Genomic DNA, 23,272 nt, shown 5'->3' on the forward strand with positions numbered 1-23,272 from the left:
GAAGTTACCAGTTTTAGAGTTTGGAGTTTGTATTCAAAGTTTCTTTATAAAAGATGAATTTCAGTCTTATTAGTTGAATGTAATTTTGTACAACATAAGGAAGTATAATGTAGGGGTTACTGTTTCATTAAGGAATAAACACATATTAAAGCCTTGTAAAAATACTACTATTATAAGTGGAAATTTTCATACAAAATAGACATGTCTTGGATTTCATTAATAATGGTAAAAATTTATGTAGTACTGTATTTACTATGTGCCAGGTATATAGTAACATTTATTAACTTTTAATTCTTCAAATAATAATATGAGGTGAGTACCATTATTATCATCATTTCCAGATAAGGAAACTGAGGCATAGATAATTTAAGTAATATGCCCAAGGTCATATAGCTGGAGAATTGGGAAGCTGAGATTGGGTCTTAGTCCCATGGTTCTATATCCATACTCTTGACCTTTTCATTATACTATCCTTTCTTGGAACCAAATAAAAGCATCTATTATAATTTTTCTCAACAAGTACATTGTTCTGTGGGGCAAGCCCTAGGAAGAATATTGTGCTGAAGTTGAATACTTTGATTCCTAGTACCCAAGTGTAATTGTGCCATTGTTCATCTAGCTTCCCAAGCTCCATGATTTCCCCCTCCTACCTTAGGTCTGCTGTTTGTAAATCCTATCTATTACATTTTCATTTTTTTTTTCCTATGACATTTTCTAAAAATCTTTTAGCTTTGTTAGTTCCTCTCTGCTCTTCCTGTTCCCACTATCTTGATCCTTGCCTTCAGTATCTGATGCAACATTCCTAGTTGGTTACTCTGCCTTCTATGTCTCTCCACTTCTAGTCTTTACTCCAAGAAGCAGTATTTTTTTTTAATCTAAAATCTTTTATCAGATTGATTTCACCACTATTTAAAAATTTTTAAAACACTCATTGCTACAAGATCAAATCTAAACTTTATTATGGCTTACAAAAACTTTTTCCCTAAGATGTTTCCAATTTTTTTTTCATCTTCAACTACATCTACTCCCTCTCTATACCTTCCAGTGCCATAGTCTCAGAAGGTTCTCTTGAGTATACTATGCTCTTATATGCCTCCCTGATCTTTATCCATGCTCTCCTCTTTATCCAAAATGTCCTCCCCTCCATGTTGCCTGGTAAAAATTTGCTGATCTGATCGTACAAGCTAAAACACATTCTGTAGTGTCTATAGATCCTTTCCTGACTCTACTCAGGTGGAATCTCACTGTTTCCCCTGCTCCCAAAGTAGTTTGCACCTATTTCTAATATAATACTATATTATAGTTTTTCTCATTTCCTTCACTAGCTTTGGGTATCTCATATAACATACACATTATTTGGCAGGTAGGTATTTAATAAGTATTTTTGAATCAATGAATAAATATATTAAAATTTAAAAACTTTTTCCATAGGTGCCGCAGATGATTACAATAGAATTGGTTCTTCATTATATGCTTTAGGAACTCAGGATTCTACAGATATATGCAAGTAAGGATTCTGATTAAAAACATATAAATAAAAATTTTGTTGACAGCCTAGGTACACATACATTGATAATATAAAGCTTCTTTATAAACTTAAGTCAGTGTCAGTTTTTCTCTTCCTTTTCTCTTTTATTTTTTTAAATTTGAGAAATAAAAATGGACCATAATATATACATTTTTAACCTTTACAAAGTTTTATTTGATGAAAATGGGCTCTGTGTGTGTGTGTGTGTGTGTGTGTGTGTGTGTGCAAGAGAGAGAGAATTTGTGTCAAAATGTTCTTAGGTTTTGGTAAAGTTTATTATAAATTTAAAATGCTGTTTGGAATTAGAATATATATGTGTGTATTTCATTGAAGACCAAATTGACTTAAAATAAAAGTTGATGCTATCAGTTTGTACTTTTTAGCAGTAAAGTTTATTATAAATTAAAAATGCTGTTTGGAATTAGAATATATATTTGTGTATTTCATTGAAGACCAAATTGACTTTTAAAATAAAAGTTGATGCTATCAGTTTGCACTTTTTAGCGGCTGCCTATTTATAATTTCATGAATGTTAGGGCAGTCAGATGGAGAAGGTATTGTGCATGTTAGTATAGAAATGCTCTCTAGAAGTTCACTTACACAGCTATCCTTAATTCACTTTATGCTAGTGTTTTACTTTAATTTTAATCTAAAGATAGTTAATCATAGTTGCTCCTATAACATTGTTTAAATCTCACTCTTCATTGAAAAATAATTCAAACTTTTTAAAAAATGTTGAGTGGGAAAGCTATTTTCATAGTTTATGCCTTTCTCTAAACCACATCCTTGAACGTTTCACTGGTATATCTTCTCCGTAGACATGTAAGATCCAAGTTTTTCAAAGCAAGGTGCTATAGCTTACACTAATTAGCATGCTATCTTCCCAAAGAGTTAGTTCTTAAGTCTTTGATAAGAAAAATGTCAACCTTGCCATGTGTTAGCTTATATAAACCTGTCAACGCAAGTTCTTTTTAGTAAAACAAAGTTTATAAAATTATGTTCTAGCTTTCAGTAGTAATTATCCTAATCCATTTATGTCATCTGTAATTACATATTTCATAAGATACCCTTTAATAGCTTGACATTGGGATATTTTTTAGTTGGTTGTTAGCATTTGAGAGAGGCAGATAAAAGTGATAGTGAATTCTGAGATAGAAGTTGGTTATTCATTTGTCATTTTCCAAAACAAAGCAGCTCTATTTGAAAATATTTACAATATATAACTTCAGATATCTTCAAGAACTGCTCAAACTTCAGTATTTTCCTTTTAAATCAGCCTTTTGTCTCTTTGCATGTGATTGTACTTTTGTAATAATTTTGAAGGTATAGGTTTTATTTTGTAGCATATTACTAAAGACACATTTTTAGAGTTTTAATGTATGGCTTAGACTTATCTTGATATGAGAAGATTTTCTGTAACAACAGATTTCAAGTAATCTGTTATGTGTGGAAGTACAGAGATTTTTGTTGAACTAACTGAAATAAACAAGACCATTAAATATTATTGTAATTAAATAAGAACGTGTTAATATAGTTTTGGGGGCATTATTTATTCTCTGAACAATTGAAATGGAAAATTATTTAAAAGTAGCTTCTGATGAAATATTTTTCTCTTCCAGATTTTTTCTCAAAGTTTCAGAACTGTTTGATAAAACGAGAGTAAGTATTGTTAATTAATGTCTGGTAATCTAAATCTCTGTATACAGTAAGTAGTGTATAACTTGTGGCTTTGTTTAACTACATTGAGGAAGTTGAGTTATACTTCAAAAGGATGAAGAAACAGATTTAGATTTGAAAATTTGAGTTTTGTTTTTGTTTTGTTTTGTTTTGTTTTCCAGGAAATTCATGGATCAGTCCTAGGTATAATCGTATTTAAAATTTTATCACTTGATAGAATAGCAAAAATGTTTATTAGATTTTTAATGGTACTTAACTGAGAGTGGTGATGTCTAGTCCATGTAGAAATCTGATTTCAACATACCTTTTCAGTTGAGTGATGTGTAGTGGAGACAAAAGAAAAAGAGATATTCTCTCACAAAGGAAAAGTCTTTAAATATATAAATGTTGTTATACTAGGATCCATGTAGCTCATTATTCTGCTTTTGATATTTGTACCAATGAGCATTTTATGGGAAGATAGAGGTTTTTTTGAGTGCATTTACATCGTAAGAATAGGGATATATAACAAAATAGCCTTATGTGTTAGTTCTTTCAGAAGTAGATGTCAGGATGGGATTTGTGTCAGTTTTGAAAATACATTCTAGGAATCACTTGCTGTTCTTAGGTGATAGGTTTTATTTTATTTTAATAATTTTTTATTTTTCAATTACAGTTGACATGCAATATTACATTAGTTTCAAGTGTACAACATAGTGATTAGACATTTATATAACTTAGGAAATGATCACCCTGATATATCTAGTACCCATGACACTGTACATAGTTATTACAATATTATTGACTATATTCCCTATGCTACACTTTACACCCCATGACTATTTTGTAACTACCAATTTGTACTTCTTAATGCCTTCTCTTTTTTCACCCTTCCTTCCAACTCCCCTCCCATCTGGCAACCATCAAAATGATCTCTGTGTATCTGCGAGTTTTTCTCTTTTGTTTGTCCATTCATTGTGTTTTTTAGATTCCACATACAAATGAAATCATATGGTATCTGTCTTCCTTATTTGTCTGACTCATTTCACTTAGCATAATACCTTCTAGGTCCATCTATGTTGTTGCAGATGGAAAGATTTCATTCTTTTTAATGGCTGAATATTATTCTGTTGCATATATATATCACTTCTTCATTATCCATTCATCTTTATTGATGGACACTTAGGGAGCTTCCATATCTTGGCTATTGGAAATAATGCTGCAGTAAAATTATGGTTGCATATGTCTTTTCAAGTTCACGTTTTGGATTTCTTCAGATAACTACCCAGAAGTGGAACTACTGGGTCCTTCTTTGTCTCTTGTTATAGGCTTGTTTTAAAGTATTTTGTCTGGTCTAAGTATTGCTACTTCAACTTTTTTTTATTTGTTTCCATTTTCATGAAATATCTTTCCATCCCTTTACTTTCAATCTGTGTGTCTTTCAGTCTGAAGTGTCTCTCGTAGGCAGCATATGTAAGGATCTTATCCAGCCACCCTATGTCTTTTGATTGGAGCATTTAATCCATTTACATTTAAAGTAATTGTTGATATGTAGTTATTGCCATTTTATTATTGATATTTTTATATATTTTTTCTTCTTCAGGAAGTCACTTTAACATTTCTTATAATACTGGATTGGTGGTGATGAACTCCTTCAGCTTTTTTTTGTCTGGGAAGCTCTGTATTTGTCCTTCAATTCTAAATGATAGCTTTGCTGGGTAGAGTATTCTTGATTATAAGTCCATACTTTTTATCACTTTGAATATTTCATACCACTCTTTCTGACTTGCAAAGTTTCTATTGTGAAATCAGCTGACAGTCTTATGGGAGCTCCCTTGTAGGTAACTAACTGCTTTTCTCTTGCTGTTTTTAAGATTCTCTCTTTGTCTTTAACCTTTGGTATTTTAATTATGATGTGTCTTGGTGTGGGCCTCTTTGGGTTCATCTTGTTTGGGACTCTGCGCTTCCAGGGCTTGTCTATTTCCTTCACCAGGTCAGAAAAGTATTCTATCATTTCTTCAAACAGGTTTTCGATTCCTCGCTTTCTGTCTTATTTTTCTGGTACCCCTACGATGTTGGTACGCTTGATGTTGTCCCAAAGGCCTCTTAAACTATCCTCATTTTTTTGGATTCTTTTTTCTTTTTGCTGTTCTGATTGTTTTCTGCTACCTTATCTTCCAAATCGCTGATTTGATCCTCTGCTCCATGTAATCTACTGTTGATTAATGTATTCTTCATTTCAATTATCCTTCCTTCCTGACTGGTTCTTTATGTTTTCCACCTCCATCTTTATGTTTCCTATCTCTTTATTGAAGTTCTCACTGAGATCTTTGAGCATCCTTATAACCAGTGTTTGAACTCTGCATCTGATAGAATGCTTGTCTCCATTTTGTTGAGTTCCTTTTCTGAAGCTTTGTTCTGTTCTTTGATTTGGGACATGTTTCTTTGTCTCCCCATTTTGGCTGCCCCCGTGTCTGTTTCTATGTATTAGGTAGAGCTGCTCTGTCTCCTGGTCTTAATAGAGTGGCTTTATATAGTAGGTGCCCTGTGGGGCTCAGTGGCACAGTCTCCTTGGTCACCTGAGCCAGGTGCTTCAGGGGCTAGAATCATTTATAGGTTTTTTCACTCATATGTCTGGGGTTGATACTGACTGTCAGCTGGGACTTATGCTAGGGCTGTTGACTGTAACACCTACATGTGTTTTTTCTATGCAGCTGCTTAGGCTATCTCACAACATGGTTGCTAGGTCCAAAATGAGCATCCCCAAAAATGAGAAATGGAAGCTGCTAGTTTTATAAGTCCTGAGCCTGAAAACTGGCACAGCATCACTTTTGTATTAGTCAGGCAGTTTTAGAGCTCAGATTTAGGGGGAGAGGCACATACCCTACTTTCTTAATGTAAGGAGAGGAACCATATTTAAAAGCACCCAAAGTCTAGCATGTTATTTAAATCCATCTAAATCGATTTATCTAAGTCAATTTTGAATATACTTTGTGTCTATGTTCTTATGTTAGATTAAGAAATTCCATAAGTTTATTTCTCCATAAAGTAATATTTTTTAAGAAGCTTCAAGTTTTTCTAACTTTGTGTTGAAGTATATTATACATAGAGGAAAAAGCACATATCACAAGTGTACATCTCAGTGAAATTTTACAAATTTAACACATCCACGTAATGACCATCCAGATCAAGAAAGGGGATATTACTAGCAACCCAGTTGCCTGTCCCCCTTCAACTACCTTCTGAGTCACCACCTCCTGTAAGGGTAACCACTATCCTGGCTTCTAATGGCATAGATTAGTTCTGTTTTCATAAATGCATTGTGTAATATGCACTCTTTTCTATCTGGTTTCATTTACTCAATATTATATATATACGATCAATCCATATTGTTGCATGTAGATATATTTCTTTCATTCTTATTGATGTATAGTATTCCATTACAAGAATATACCTAAATGTATTTATCTGTTCTGTGGTAGGCATTTAGGTAGTTTCTAGCTTGGAGCTCTTTGCGGATAGCACTGCTTTGACCATTCTTGTATCACTTCAGTTGAACATAAGTGTACCTTTCTTTTGGGTGTAGCTAACTAGGAGGGGAATTGGTGGATCATAGAGTATCTGTGTGAAACACTTTCATAGATACTGCCAAACTGTTTCTCAAAGTGATTGTACCAATTTACATTCCCACCAGCATGAATACGAGTATTGGGTTGCTGCACATGCTGTACAAGCTTGTAATAGTTGGTATCTTTTCTTATTTAGTCATTCTGGTGGTTGTGTAGGGTTGTATTTTAACTTTTTATTTTGACAGTAATTTCAGACTTACAGAAAATTTGCAGAAACAGAAAAGTTGCAGAAACAGTACAAAGAATTCATGTACATGCATCACCCAGATTTCCTGAATATTAACATTGTCTATATTGCTTAAAGTTCTTTTATTCCAAAAAGTCCATATTCTGTTTTCCCCCCTTTGTGCACATCTCTCTTTTTTAAGATGAAAATTAATTTTAGTACATAGCCAATGATTATCAGTGATTCCCTTTAATGTCATCAAATACCCAGTATACAGATGTTCCTAGTTGTCTCATAAATGACTTTTTACAGTGAACTTCGTTTGAGTCAGGATCCAGACAAGGTCCCCGTATTGTATTTGGTTGACAGAGTATATCTATTTTTATCAAACTTTGTCTCTCCAGAGTGAATGAAGAGTTCTCATCTTTTTAGTCTGGCATGGCTGCTTCCCATTCGATCCCAACATAAACTAACTACATCTGTTTTATTATTCTTTGTTGTCTTCAAGCATATTTTGTTAATATATTGACTGTTTTCTGGTTGTCCTCAGGAGGAGGATTGGTTTGAATTACTTAGTTTACCGTTGCCAACCTGTATTGTTTTAAAATCATGTGTACGTATCAATTGCCATTGAAATGAAGAGAGAATATGTAAGTGAAGCTGAAGGATAACATTGAAACATATTACAGCCAAGCAATTGAGTCAGACACAGATTTTTCCCTAAATTCACTGATTCTATATTATCTCATCAGAGTTATGAAGAAAAGTAACAGGACAGTAGAAAGAAGATATTTTTAACTTTAATTTTTTTGCAGTAGTTAAGAAAACAATATAGAATGTAAGTGCTAATTAAATAAATGCCCATTTTTTTCCCTTTTTCAGAAAATAGAAGCACGAGTGTCTGCTGATGAGGACCTCAAACTTTCTGACCTTTTAAAATATTACTTAAGAGAATCTCAAGCTGCTAAGGTAACTTTATTGTTCATTGTTTTTTTAAATGGACTGTTTTACAAAAAGACATTTCTTTAAAGGTTGTTAGACTTAAGATTATTAAAGATGATTTATCCCTTGATTTTAAATTATATTTTCAAGTGTGAAGGTTTTTTTTTTTTCTTTTTAGAAATTGTAGGTCAGGGAACCCACATAAAAGTTTCCTCTGTAAACTTCTGATACAGTATTCTCTGGAACTTTTTTAAAAAAATAAATTTGGTATATTTGTTCAGGTAAAGTGCCAGCAAAAACAAAAGCAAAACCCCGAAATAATAGTTGTGTAGCTGAAGAATTTCTAAATGGTCTATATAAGTCCTTTATTGAGGGTGAGAGATCCATAAAACAAGGATATGTTTTATTTTAAGGCAATTCAAATTTCGTTTTAGAAATCTGTAAGACTAAAACTTCCAATCAAAACAGTGTTTAACAATAACCTTTGAAAAATCTGTTAATTTATAAATTGAGATATTAGAAAATTCCCATTTGATCAGTGGTGCTTTGAACACTATTCTTTCATTCCTTATCAAAGTATATAACCCTTTTAACTTCGAGGACTTAGGTACTTGCGAATATACCATTCCTATCAATTTAAATGAGATTATGTCTTATAAACTATTTACATTGAATGGGCTGGGATAAAATGAAATGTTCACTTTTGAAGACTTTAGATTTATTATTTTATTATAATATGTAGTTGTTAATAGATAACTTTTTAGAACAGAACATGGCTTTAAAAGTAAATTCAAATTTTTTAGTAACCACAAGAAAGAATTGAAATTTAATTGAAAGAATTGAAATTTAATTGTAAGAATTAAAATTACAATGAAGTATCACTAAATACCTTAATTAGAATGGCTAAAATGAAAAAAAATCTGACAAAAATTACAGCAACTACAACTTTCATATACTGTCAGTGGGAGTATGATATAATACTTTGGAAAAGTTTTGCAGTTTCTTTAAAAATTAAATATAGACTATCCTATGATCCGATCCTTCTAGTTTCCGGTGTTTGAAAGCATATGTCCCCACAGATGTTCACAGCAACTTTATGTGTAATAGCCCAAACTGGCAACAACCCAAATGTCCATCAACAAATGAGTGGATAAACAAATTGTGGTACAGCCATACAGTGGAATGCTACTCAGTAATAAAAAGGAATGAACTACTCATACATGCAACAACATGGACGAGTCTCAAAATAATTTTGCTGAGTGAAAGAAGGAAAAAAATAGACTATAGTTTACACTAAAGTTCACTCTTAATGTACATTCTATAGGTTTAAACAAATATATGTATCATTCAACACATGACATGTATCCACCATTATAAGAAGTATCATACAGAATAGTTTCAGTGCCTTAAAAATCCTCTGTGCTCCATCTGTTCATCTTCCTTCCCCCTAAAGCCTATTGATTTTTTAAAATTATTATTTTCATAGTTTTTCCTTTTCCAGAATGTCATATAGTTGGGCCTTTTCAGATTGGCTTTTTTCATTTAGTAATATACATTTAAGTTTCCTCTTTTTCTTTTTGTGGCTTGATAACATTTCTTTTTAGCACTGAGTAATATTCCATTGTCTGGTTATACTCTGACCTACTGAAGGACATCTTGGTGTCTTCCACGTTTTGGCATTTGCGAATAAAGCTGCTATAAATATCCATGTACATAAAAAAAAAAAAAAGAAAAAGAAATAAAAAAATAAGTATCCATGTACAGGTTTTTGGGTGGATATAAGTTTGCAACTCCTTTGAGTAAATATCAAGGAGCGCAATTGCTGGATTATATGGAAAGGAGTATGTTTAGTTCTGCCAAACTGTCCTCCAAAGTGGCTGTACCATTTTGCATTCCCACCAGTAATGAATGAGAGTTTTTGTTGCTTCACATCCTCACCAGCATTTGGTGTTCTCAATATTGTGGATTTTGGCCATTCTAACAGGTGTGTAGTGGTATCTCATTGTTTTAGTTTCCATTTCCCTGATGACATATGATGTGAAGCATCTTTTCATATGCTTATTTGCCATCTATATATCTTCTTTGGTGAGGTGTCTATTTAAAAAATTGGTCGTTGGCCCATTTATTTTGGGTTATTCATTTTCCTATTGTTGAGTCATAGGAGTTCTTTTTATATTTTGGATAGCAATCTTTTATCAGATATCTTTTGTAAATATTTTTTCTTGGTCTACGGCTTGTCCTTCTCATCCTCTTGACAATGTCTTTTGCATAGCAGAGAATTTTTAACTTTAATGAAGTCCAGTGTATCAGTTATTTCTTTCGTAGATCTCACCTTTGGTGGTGTTTCTAGAAAGTCATGGCCAAACCCAAGGTCATCGGGATTTTCTCTTATGTTATATTCTTGGTGTTTCATAGTTTTGTATTATACACTTAGGTCTATGATCCATGTTAAGGAAATTTTTGTAAAGAGTGTAAGGCTGGTGTATAAATTCATTTATTTGCACGTGAATGTCCAGTTTTCCCAGCACCATTTGTTGAAAAGACTGTCTTATTTCCATTGTATTGCTTTTGCTCCTTTATCAAAGATCATTTGAGTCTAGTTTTGGGCTCTGTTTTATTCTGTTAATTCAGTATCACATTGTCTAGAATACTGTAGCTTTATAGTAAGGCTTACAGTAGGTAGTGTCAGTCCTCTAACTTTATTCTTTTCCCTTAATATTGTCTTGGTTATTCTGTCTTGCCTCTCCACATAAACTTTAGAATCAGTTTATCGATAATCTACAAATAACTTGCTGGGATTTTGATCAGGAATATGTTGAATCTATAGATCAGATTGGAAAGAACTAATTTTTATGTTTTTAAAATATTATAATATCCATGATCATGGACTCTCTCCATTTATTTAGTTCTATTTTTTTTTCAGAGTTTCATAGTATCCTCATATAGATTTTGTACATATTTTGTGAGATTAATACCTAAATTATTTCATTTTATGAGGTAATAATATAAATACTACATTTTTAATTTCAAAATTCAATTTTTCATTGCTGGTATGTAAGAAAGCCATTGACTTTTATGTATTAATATTTTATCCTACAACCTTATTATACTCACCTATTAATTCCAGGAAGTTTTTTGCTGTTGCTGTCAAATTCTACCTGAACAGTCATGCCATTTGTGCACAGTTTTATTTCTTCCTTCCTCATCTGTATGTTTCTTATTTCCTTTTCTTATTACAGTAGCTAGAATTTCCAGTACAATGTTGAGAAAGAATGGTGAAATGGGACATCCTTGTGCTGTTCCTGATATTAGTGGGAAAGCTTCTAGTTTCTCACCATTAAACATGATGTTAGCTGTAGGTTTTTTGTAGGTGTTCTTTATCAAGTTGACAGTTTAGTGAGGAAGAGAATAGACTTTTCAACAAATAGTACTTGGACAACTGAAAAGTTACATGAGAAAAATAAAGTTGGACCCCCTTCCTCACATCTTGTATAAAAATTTACTCAAATTAGATCAAAGACAAATGTAAGAGCTAAACCGATAACATAATTTTAAAAGAAAACAAATCTTTGAGACAGGCATTGGTTTCTTAGATGTGACAGCAGAAGCACAGCAAACAAAAAATAAATTAGACTTTATTAAAATTAAAAACTTTTGTGTATGAAATGACTCTATCAGGAAAAGGGAAAAAACCCACAGAGTAGGAGAAAATATTTGTAAGTCATGTAAGTCCCTATAAGCAACTGGCATCTGGAATATACAAAGAACTGTTAGAACTCAATAAAAAGAAATATAGCCCAATTGAAAAATGAGCAAAATACTTGAATAAATGTTTCTCCAAAGAAGATATACAAGTGGCTAATGAATACATGAAAAAAAATGTTCAATATTATTAGCCATTAGGGAAATGTAAATCAAAATGACAGGTTTCACTTCACACCCACTAGGTAGCTTTAATCAAAAAGAAGGCTAAGTCTTGACAAGGATGTGGAGAAATTGGAACACTCAATACGGTCAGTGCAGCCACTTTGGAAAAACAGTCTGGCAATTTCACAATAGGTTAGTTCTATTTAGAGTTACCAGTTGACCCAGTAATTCCACTCCTACGTAATGAGATATAAAAGAGAAATGAACTGAAAATGTCCACACAAAGACTTTACACAAATGTTCATAACAGCTTTATTTGTAATAGGCAAATAGTGGAAACAAACCAAATGTTTTATCAACTGATGAATGGATAAATCAATGTAATATGTTCATACAATGAAATATTATTTAGCAGTGAAAAGGAAAGAAGTACTAATTCATGCTATAACATGGAGTAACTTGAAACTTTATGCTAAGTGAAAAAGCCATACACAAAAGGCCACATATTATATGATTCCACATTTTAATGAAAAGTTCAGAATAGGCAAATCTGTAGAGACAGAAAGCAGATTAATAGGGGATGAGGGTATGGAGAGTGACTGCTAATGGATATGGGGTTTCTTTTTGGGTGATGAAAATGTTCTAAAATTGATTGTAGTGATGGTTACACAAGCCTGTGAGCATCCTAAAAACCATTGAATAAGTGCATTTTGAATAAGTGAGAAATATAGCGTATGAATTATGTCTCAATAAAGCTATTATAAAAAACATTTAAAAAAACATTTAGACAAGTAACTGGCTTGTAGTAGTCACTGTATAAGTGTGAGCTCTGATCGTGATTGGGTGATATGGTAGTGGTGGTGGCGAATGTAACTACTGGAAACATGAAGCTTGTATTATTGTGAAGCATTCCGTTTTATAGGATCTCCTCTATCGAAGATCTAGGTCATTAGTGGATTATGAAAATGCTAATAAAGCCCTGGATAAAGCAAGAGCGAAAAATAAAGATGTTCTGCAGGCTGAAACATCCCAACAATTATGTTGTCAGAAATTTGAAAAAATATCTGAATCTGCAAAACAAGGTACTGTTACAATAACCTTTAATCATAAAGATGCTTTACACTAGTATGTAAATTAAATAGTTAATCCCAGTTTCTTTTGTTCACAGAACTTATAGATTTTAAGACAAGAAGAGTTGCTGCATTCAGAAAAAATTTAGTGGAACTGGCAGAGTTAGAACTGAAGCATGCAAAGGTAGTGTCATTAAAGATTTAATAATTTAAGGAACTTATAATTTATAAATAAGTCAGTTATGAAATTGATTCCAAGGGATACTGTAAGAACTATTCCTGAATTGGAATTATGTTTTCCAAGATTATTTCACTCCTTAAAAATATTTAGTTTTAGTAAATAACTAGCCTTACAGAATTTTTTTTACAATATATGTTTACTTCAAATTAAGCCCTTTCTTGTAGTTAATATAAAGATAAAGCTTAGCCCAAACCTTACGGTAATTTTTAAAATGGAAAATCTTAGACTTGAGAAGGGTTTTAAAGATCATCTAATTCAAGCAGGAATAATATCTATAATATCTCTGATGGTCAGCTCTACAAAACTGGTAACTAATATGGAAACCAGTATTTTTTGAGTAGTATAAAAAAATATATTTTCCTTAATAGAAACATTCCTTAAAAATTTCCTTAACATTGCTATCTTCAGAGGGACTGAAAATTAAAAATGTATTCAAAATTCCCCAAACTATAAACAAGTATTAAAGAACTTTAACTTTCCAATGTTATTTTTTGACACATTTATAACATTTATGTATCTTAATTGATAAAGCTTAAACACAAAGCTACTTCTTTGTAACTTTGGTCAAAGTTTTGTCATCTAAAATATAAGAAAGATAGGTTTTCATTCCTCTTTTAGTTTACCCTTCAGATATTTAAATAGTTTGTATTATCTGCATATATTCTGTCCTCCAGGCTAGACATCCCTGGGCTAAATAGTTTTCATCCCATACACCTCAAAAAGCTTTTTATAATACTATTACTCTCCTGTCATTGCTCTTTTAAAATATTGCACCCAGAAATGAAAAACACTTTTAAAATAATACATAGACTGATTATTGTACACATTTCTTCTTACAGCATGTTTTATATGTATAGGGATTTTTTAAACTGTCATATCACACCAACTTGATTTGGCTTATAATCACACCTTTTTTCTTATTCGTCAGTTTATGAACCTTGAACCCATACTTGTGTGTTTATATTTTTTTTAGTAAGTTTATTCATCTTTGTGGTAAAAAAATATAAAATTTACTATCTTAACCATTTTTAAATGTACAGTTCAGTAGTGTTAAGTATATTCACGTTGTGCAGCAGACAGAATTTTTTTCATTTATTGAGCATTTGATATTTAAAATGTAATTGCAGATCACATTTATGACTGTTAAGTTTTAGCTTGCTAGTTTTAGCCCAACACATGCTAATATTTTAGAAACATGGATTTGATCATATAGTATTTATTATACCAGTTATTCCTTTCAGGTGATGGACATTTGTAATTTGTATGAACTTCCCTTTTATTAATCAAGACCAAAGATATCAACATTCATTAATCTAATTGTAAAAGTACGTGGTACCAAAAAAGGCTAATTATTAGGTCCCTTCCTTTCTTTCTGTGCTAGTTGGTATTAACTTATTAGTTAATATTCTTTGGTTATACTTATTTATATAGCTCTTCTAGTCCAGCGGCTCTTAACTGGAAGTGATTTTACCTGCCAGGAGACATTTAGCAACTTCTAGAGACATTTGTGGTTGTCACATAGTGGGGCAGGTGGGTTACTACTGGGATGCTGCGAAACATCCTACAATGCACAGGACAACCCCCACAAGATAGGAATACAGCCCCAAATGTTCAAGGTTGCCAGGGTTTGGAAACCCTGGTCTGTTGTCTCAGATTTCTTAATGATTTTTTAAGTCTGAGCAGAGTCCCATTTTGGTCCCAGAATCCACATAAGTTATTCCAAAAAGACTAAATAAGTTAAATTTACAGCAAGATGATTTGAAACTACTTTGATTCTATTTATTATAATGGGAATATGTGTTGCTACATACTTGAAGTCTGGTTACAACAGAAAAACTATGTAGTTAGGTCACTTTTGTGTCCTTGCAAATAGTCTCAGATTCTCTTAATGAAATATAAAGTATATAATAAGGGCAATAAAAAAAATGTGATGATGCTGACTATGAGGGTGTGAAGTGAGTCTTTATATACCCTGTTGGTGTAGGTTGTGGGTTAGTGCATACCCTTTTGGAGAGCAGTTTGGCATTGTGTCAGAGTGCAAGATGTGCACCTTTTTGAGCAGTCCCATTTGAGGAATGTACCTTTAAGAAGATAATTTTACAACTATAGATAGGCTCAAAGTCATTTGTCACTGTTCTGTCATTATATTGGCAAAAATTGACATTAACCTAAACACCTAAATTTTTTAAATGTTTATGTTTACTTAATGTCAGACTTTCAGAAAGTTGTAAGAAAAGAATTTCTGGATACTCTTCACCCAGATTCCCTAAATGTACATATTGTCACATTTGCTTTGTCCTTCCTCTCCCTCTCTTCCTCCCGCCTCACTTTTATACACATACACACACACCCCTGTACACACCTATTTTTGTCTTAAACCATTTGAGTAAGTTGCAAATTTAACACTTCTTCACTCTTAAACACTTCAGTGTGAATTTCCTAAAACCAAGTAATTTTCTTAAGTCCTTGTTACAGTAATAAAGATCAGGAAATAAGTACTGGCACAATGCTTATCTGATCCACAGGCCTTTATTCACATTCTACCAGTTGTCTCAATAATGTCCTTATGTGAAAAGGAAATTCAAGATAATGTTTGTATTCAATGCACATGTCTTTTTAAACTTCTTTAATCTGGAAAAGTTTCTGAGTCTTTGTATTACATAACATTGGATACTGAAAAGTACAGGCCTACAGAATGTTCCTCAATTTGAGTTTGTCTAATTATTGGATTTAGGTTATGCACTTTAGGCAGAAATACCACAGAAATGATGTTCAGATCTCACTGCATCATCTCAGCAGACACATGTTAATTTTGATCATTTGGTTAACGTGATGTCTACTTTGTGCAGTGATGGAAGTATTATCTAATCACTGTCCACTATGTAGCCACTAGCCTCATATGGTCATTGAACATTTGAAATGTGGGTAGCTGCACATAGCTAATGGCTATAGTATTGGCATTTTAGGTGCGTACTGTTTTTAGACTCTATTTATGATTTTTGCTGGAATCAGTTATTGTGATGGTTGCCAATGGTCATTTTCTAAATCCGCCATTCTTTATTCATTTTAGTTCACTTTGTACTCTAAGGAAGAGGTTATCCTTAACTCCCATTTATATATTAATGTAACCTAAATATACTTAAATTTGTCTTTACAGTCTCTAAATTTGGATGCCAGTTCACATACATGTTTTACAAATGGGTACTTGGATATAAATTTTATAGAATACTTTTATATGTTATCTTACTATTTTTATAAAAACTGCTATAAATCTATGCTAATATATAATTTAATGGCTAAAGGAAAGTGATAAGAACCTATCTTGTAGTCAGAAAACATTCAGTAGTTTAACTTGGACACAAAGGGCATATTTTATCCCTCATTAGAACATGCCAAATAATTCAAAACAGATACTTGTTTAGATGGAAATTTACTGAAGAATCTAATATGTGGAAAATATTGTACATGAAACAAATGTAATTTTATGTCTTTAAACCTTTATTTGTATATAATGGCTGGTTCCAAAATTCTTATATCTTAATAAATTTAAAGTTATGTGATTTCTGCTATTGTATATTTTCAGTAAGACTCTTCTAAACTATTTGAACTTCATAATTTATTGTCCCTTCCTTTTCAGGGTAACCTACAGTTGCTGCAGAACTGCCTGGCAGTGTTAAATGGAGACACATAAACCACACTCCACCTTCCGGTTAAAAAAGGGCTGCCTTCCTTCAGATTTTATTTTTCTCTTAATGATGTTAGGCATTTACTGCTCACTGTAAACAAAAGAAACAGCTGACAAAGTGCATCTTCTGTCCTTTTTTCTGAGAAACATGAAGTGGTGCCGTCCACAGGTGCTGCCAGTCTGTGGTAAACGCTGCACTCCAGCACCTGCGTGCTGCTCCCCAGGGCAGTTGTCACTCATCATGCGCTCTTCCTCTTCAAAAGCCCAAATTTCAGTCTTTTTCTTTTTTTTAAGTAGCCTCTATAACTGTGTTTATTTTATGAATAGTATTCCTTACGGCTGCCAATCTTATTTACCTTTAAGTAATTTCTGAAGTTTAACTCTTTCAAAATGTATTCTTCAAACGAGATAAAGATTGCCATTGCCTTTTTTTTTAATTTTATTAAAAAAAAAAATTGTATACCACCTTAGTTCATTCTTGTATCCTGGTTAAAAAAAAAAGCATCTTAATCAGATTTATTTTTAATATTTCATAGAAGTTTTGGGACAGACTTTATGTAATCTTTCTAAGTATGATTTCTGAAGAAAAGCAAATGCATTAGTATGTTTGCCTTAAACTTGTAGACTAAACCGACTATTGTCAAATAAACAGTGATAACAGTGATGGTTTTTAACTCTGGTCATTGTATCACTCTAAAATCTGGAGTAGCTATAATCTACTCCTATATAATGTTATACAGAGCAGGTCTTAGTTTTTCTTATTTCCTTTAAGACGGCATATTGAACCAAATTTGCCTATCCCTTTACAAAAGAATGAACTGCTTCTCTGTGCTTTTCATACTTCATGGAAGGTGGAATCTGGCAGAGGCAAGTTAGAGACAGCTGTTTCTAAAATACAGGAGCTGAGAATATGGTCTGTTAACGATTTCCTGGATTCTATCCCTAGCTCAGCCAATTAACCATGTGACATATGTCATTGAGCTACTTGGTAGTTAGGCCAGTGTGGAGAGAAGGAGGTCAGCTAAAGGGAACAGCACTTGATGGGAGAAAATTGCAATATTTGGAATAAGGGTACAAAAAGGATACTGTCAGTAGTTACATTATAAATATTGGCCTTTCTAATGTGAATGAACATTGTGTCATAGCTAGTTTAAAATTAGATTGAGTGGTTGGATTTTTCCAATGTCTTTTTCTAACTTCTAGAATTTGGAAACTGCAGGCATTTGGGTTGATTATCCTCAGATGGGTTCCTAGTGTGTCCATCTTCCCAAACCGTTCTGAAAAGTGCCTGTTCTAGGTCCCATGGCTAGTCACGAATATTCCAGCCTTCCTCTGCAGCATGTTCTCTTGCCTCACTGTTGTACTGGTTAATGTTTCTCTAACTGATGTTCCCTGATGCCATCTGAACTTTTGACTTTTTCTGTTGGCTAAGAGATGTGTGTGTTTTGTCCTTCATGTCACCCTCACTGGTGAAAATATGCCCATGTGATGCTCACCAGTGGGTGAACATGGGATGAAGCCCTAGCTTCTGGATTCGATGCAGACCCTTGTGGCCTCAGGCAGGTTCACTTAACCTCTCTCTGCCTCAGTTTCTCTACTATAAAGGACATACTGACCTACCTCACAGGGATGTTGTGAGGATTAATAAATGTTGGTACAGTGCTTTGGAAACGTGAAGATGCTGTGTAAATGCTAAGAGCGAACAAGTACAAGGCAGAAAGCTATACAGTGCTCCACATATCCATCAGCTAAATGTTTGTACTAAAGTGGCCTTTAGGGGAAAAGGGGGTAGAGAGGATGGTACATCCTTTGGCCCCTTTCATTTTCATTGAGTTTTTTTTTCTTTTGTTTCCTCTTACATTTTTAGAGTACTTGTTGAGGTGTGGGTAGACTGGAAGCAGCAAGGGAGGAGTGTTGCTTAATGTGAGTTGACTACCACACTGCAAGGGTCTTCTAACAAATCATACAAACTAGATAAAGCATGTATGTTAACTCCCTCATGGACATACTGAGGAAAGATTCTACTTTGCACCTCCAGAACAATGGAAACATTATTACATACCTCACTGCTTGTCCCTAATAAAAATAGACAGCGCTCCATTCACTGGTATTGAATTGTGGCATTCAGTAAGCATACATCTATCATCTCGTGCTTGGAGAACAAACCAAAGGTGAAACAGGAAGATTCCTATCTGCAGAGAAAAAGCCCTGCACGGACCATCCAGGGTTTCCCTCTAGTGATGCTTAATGCTGAAAGAGGAATGGGAGCGGGCAAGGCCTTGGGAATGGCCTGGGACTGAGAGATGAAGGGTTTATTGCAATGAGTGGAGGATAGGTGAAACCGCAGAAGTGGGTCAGGCCTGTAGATCAGTGAGGAAAAGACTGGTACCTAGTTCGGAAAGGCTTATACAATATTCTTAATGTTTTAAGTAAAAATAGTTGAGCTCAACGTGATCTTTTTGAAGTAGGCACTGCAGAAAATTTGAGTAAAATGGAAGAGTCAAGGATGGTTGGTTTAAATGGAAAAGTTCTGTGGGAGAATAGAGAGCGACTTAAAACCAAAGAGTGAAATTATACTTAAATCTCACATTACGATGTCTCTGGGTGGAGCGAAATGTCACCTCCATCCAGGCCTATCAATATAAAATCTAAGGGAGAACTCCGTATTAAAGTATAACAGACAAGACTCAACTTTCACCTCATCTCATTCCCAGCCTGCATCAACTCACTAGCCGGGACTCCTGCTTCCAGATTTGCCCCAGATACTCAAAAAAAACAACCTAGTGTAAAATAGTAAGCAAAGGCAAGTCTACGACTCAGTTTGGTGATATAAACCCAACTAAAAATTTCCCACAAAACACTTAAGCAAACGTAAACTTAAAAGCATTGCAAGGTTAAACATAATCCACCCACGTCTACTCTTAGTACAAATCAAATCAGGGGAGAGCGCGAACGCAGTCCCCCACTACCACAAATTATGCAGTCGAGTTTCCCACATTTGGGGAAATCGCAGGGGTCAGCACATCCGGAGTGCAATGGATAAGCCTCGCCCTGGGAAAACCACCTTCGTGATCATGGTATCTCCCCTGCCAGGTAAGTATGAGTTGCTCGGCTCGCCTCCACCCGAACCCGCGCGCTCGCCTCGCTCTTCACGCACGGTCACTTCCCTCGCGTGGACTCCGCACCCTCCCTGCTTCGAGGCCCCTCGCCCGGACCTGCCCCGTCGGGAAAACAACCCCGAGAGCATTTGCGTTCTCGGGTCGCGGGCCGCGGAGGTGCAGACGGAGCAGGACCGGCAGCCTCTGCGCGCCTGCTCATCTACATACGACACGCCCTTGTGACATCTCCAACGTCTTGCTTCCGGTTCTGACCCGCTGTTGTCTCGCGGACCAGGCGGGTCCAGGTGAGCGCTCAGCGACCACTCTGGCACCTGCGGGTGGGAACCTGAGAGCACGCGATCTCACTGAAACCGGGGCCAGCAGTTAGACCCGCCCCAGGGCTCGGGGCTTGGGGTTGGTCACACCATCATTTCCGCGAAAATGACGCGCAACAATGTCGATTAAATGTTAAATACTGTCTAACCCATGTACTGTATACTTGAAACTAATTTTTAAAAATGTTAGTTTCGTCACCAATTTCACATGAAATTGTTTTAATCCTCGTTCATGATATTTGTTTATGTAGTAACCTAATCTTGCAACAGTAAAAGGAAAATTTTAACAGAGAATATCAGGGCAAGGTGTTAGTTAAAGCGGTAGCTGTGTGGGCTGGAGGGGGTGTTGCATGTTCTCTGAAAATCAAAACAGAAATGTCACATTTCCGTCCTAGGGGATTAGGTTGCCTCTTTCAAGCTGCCTGGTTTGTCTTTTTCTCTTCCATACAAGAGTATTCCTGATTGAGATCAAGTGGAGGTTAAAGGTGCATCCTTCTCAGGTGTGAGCAAAATGATTGAAATATGGTGTGTTAGTGAGTGGCCAGTGCTATGCAGCAAAGCACAAGAGACAGACATTAGAGATTAGGCTCCCCTGAGGTTCAAGCTGCAGAAATTTCCGAAGTAATGTATTGCAGCATCCTTTTTGATTATTGGTTGTTTCAAGGAGTTTCCTTTCCTAGCATGTACTAAAAACAAAGGATTCTCTTACCCAAACCCAGTATAATTATCAAAATCAAGAAATTAACATTGATACAATGTTAATATTATTTACTCTACAGACATTATTCAATTCCCATCAATTTTCCCAGTAACATTCTTTATAGCAAAGGAAAAATTCAAAACCACATGTTGCATTCAGTTGTGTCTCTTTAATCTACTTTAATCTGGAATAGTTCCCAAGTCGTCCTTTGAATTTCATTATGTAAGTATTTTTGAAAACTACAGGCAAGTTATTTTGTAGAATATCCTTTTATTTGGGGGTTGTCCAATGATTCCTCATAATCACATTCAGGCATGCATTTCTGAAACAAAGACTACATAAGTGATTTTGTGACTGTTAGGGGTTGACTTGTGTTCCTCCAAAAAATACATTGACATCCTAACCTCTGGTACCTAACCTCTGGAATGTGCATGTATTTGGAAATATGATCTTTGCAGATACAATTGAGATTACTAGAGTGGGCCCTAATTCAATATGGCTGATAACTTTATAAGAGGAAAATGCCATGTAAAGACAGAGTTGAGGAGAATGGCATGTGATGACAGAAGCAGAGATTGGAGTGATATAACTACAAGCCAAGGATTGACTGTCACCACTAGAAGCCAGGAAGGGGCAAGGAAAGATTCTACCTAGAGTCTTAAAGGAAGTGTGGCCCTTCTAATACCTTGATTTTGGACTTCTAGCTTCCAGAACTGAGAGAATTGTTTAAATAAATTGTTTAAATAATAAATTGTTTAAATACATCATTTACATAAATTGTTAAAACTGTTGTTTTAAGCCACGAAGTTGGTGGCACAGGCGTACCTCAGAGATATTGCAGTTTTGGTCCCAGACCACCATAATAAAGTGAGTATCATTAAAAGAGCAAGCTGTAATTTTTTTTGCTAGTGGATAGTCTTGCCTTCCATTTGGTAAAAAAGAAAAAAATGCAACATCTGTGAGGTGCAATAAATTGAAGTACGATAAAATTAGGTACATCTATGGCCATGCCACCCTGAACATGCCCGATCTCCTCTGATCTCGGAAGCTAAGCAGGGTTGGGCCTGGTTAGTACTTGGATGGGAGACCACCTAGGAAGACCAGGTGCTGTAGGTGTTAAAAAAAAGAGGTATGCCTGTACTTTATTATGACAGTCCTACCAGTGATACTGTGTCCTCCTCTGAGTGTCACATTTAAAGGCACATGAAGTATGTGTTCAATTATTGGTGGTGTTAATATTGATTAGTTGGTTAAGGTAGTGTATCTGTTATCCATTGCTGAGTAACAAACTGCCCCAAAACGATTTAAAATAACAACTATTTTATTTGCTCACAATTCTTTGGAGCAGCAATTCTGGTTGGGCTCAGCTGGGCAGTTTTTCAGGTCTCAAGTGGGATCTCTCATACAGCTGCAGTCCAGTTGGGGCCAGTCTAAGGGACCTCGACTGATATGATTTATCTTTGACAAGCTAATCCGGGCTTTTTCCAATAGGTTCTAATAGATTAACCTCCTGTAGGTTCATCTCCAATAGGCTAACTTGGGCTTTTACTCATGGTGGTCTCAGGACAGCAAGTGTGATCAAGTTTCAGTGAGAAAATGCTTTTCAATCTTCTATTGGCATCATGTTTACTGATGTTATTAGCCAAAACAAGTCACATAGCCAAATCCAGGGTCAATATGGGAGGGTACTACAGAAGCAAATCGGTGCACATGGGGCCAGTACTACAACCATCTGCCAATAGAGGTGTTCACCAGATTTGCCCTTTGTAATTATTAATTTGTGTGGAGATAATTTGAAGATATGTAAATATCCTGTTCTTCATCAAACTTTAACACAATAGTTTTTAGCATCCGGCAATGACGCCTGCTATGTGATTGTCAAATGTCGATTTTAGAATTCCATCATTTTTTACATTTATTAGTTGGTGTTCAAGTGTAAGAAAACATTTTCCTTTCTTCCCTCATGTACAATCAATATGAACTCGTGATTATTATTCAGTTGTTTATACTCCATAACCATTTTAATTTATTTTGAGGTTCAAATGTTCTCATATTCGATCTATAAAAGCCCCTTCAAGTTAACTCCTTTGAGATGTTCATATAATTTTTGGAGCATTTCCTTATTTTATGGCACAAGATGTTCCAAGCTTATCCAGGGAAGAAGTCACCTTCCTTGATTGTTGAGAATCATCTATTTCTCCAGAGAGTCCTGGTTCTTTTCAGTGGTAAATGGCATTAAAAAGCAAGGGCACGGCACTAGGTATACTAATTGCTACTGGGTGTCTTTGCTTCTAGGCCCCTTCAGTGAATACAGCTAAGAGATAAATATATTTCCTATACATACTAACAGCTATT

General features: G+C 34.6%; 1 protein-coding gene and 2 non-coding genes across 3 annotated transcripts in view; 2 read left to right on the forward strand and 1 right to left on the reverse strand.

Moving 5' to 3' along the window:
- Positions 1–18,461, forward strand: part of SNX6 (sorting nexin 6) — a 61,330-nt gene extending 42,869 nt beyond the window's left edge. The window contains exons 12-17 of the mRNA XM_006913483.3: positions 1,432–1,507; positions 3,148–3,187; positions 7,862–7,948; positions 12,711–12,870; positions 12,957–13,042; positions 16,737–18,461. Coding sequence (XP_006913545.2) covers positions 1,432–1,507; positions 3,148–3,187; positions 7,862–7,948; positions 12,711–12,870; positions 12,957–13,042; positions 16,737–16,790 — 503 coding nt within the window. The 3' untranslated portion in view covers positions 16,791–18,461. The remainder of the gene's footprint in view (positions 1–1,431; positions 1,508–3,147; positions 3,188–7,861; positions 7,949–12,710; positions 12,871–12,956; positions 13,043–16,736) is intronic.
- A 1,260-nt stretch (positions 18,462–19,721) lies between these two features.
- On the reverse strand, positions 19,722–19,885 carry LOC112481150. Its single transcript, XR_003046812.1, has one exon. It is a non-coding gene; the product is annotated as a U1 spliceosomal RNA (small nuclear RNA).
- Positions 19,886–21,914: 2,029 nt separating this feature from the next.
- On the forward strand, positions 21,915–22,033 carry LOC112481130. Its single transcript, XR_003046810.1, has one exon. It is a non-coding gene; the product is annotated as a 5S ribosomal RNA (ribosomal RNA).
- The last annotated feature ends 1,239 nt before the right edge of the window (positions 22,034–23,272 follow it).

This window comes from Pteropus alecto, unplaced genomic scaffold, assembly GCF_000325575.1.
Source record: "Pteropus alecto unplaced genomic scaffold, ASM32557v1 scaffold104, whole genome shotgun sequence".
Taxonomy (NCBI): Eukaryota; Metazoa; Chordata; class Mammalia; order Chiroptera; family Pteropodidae; genus Pteropus; species Pteropus alecto.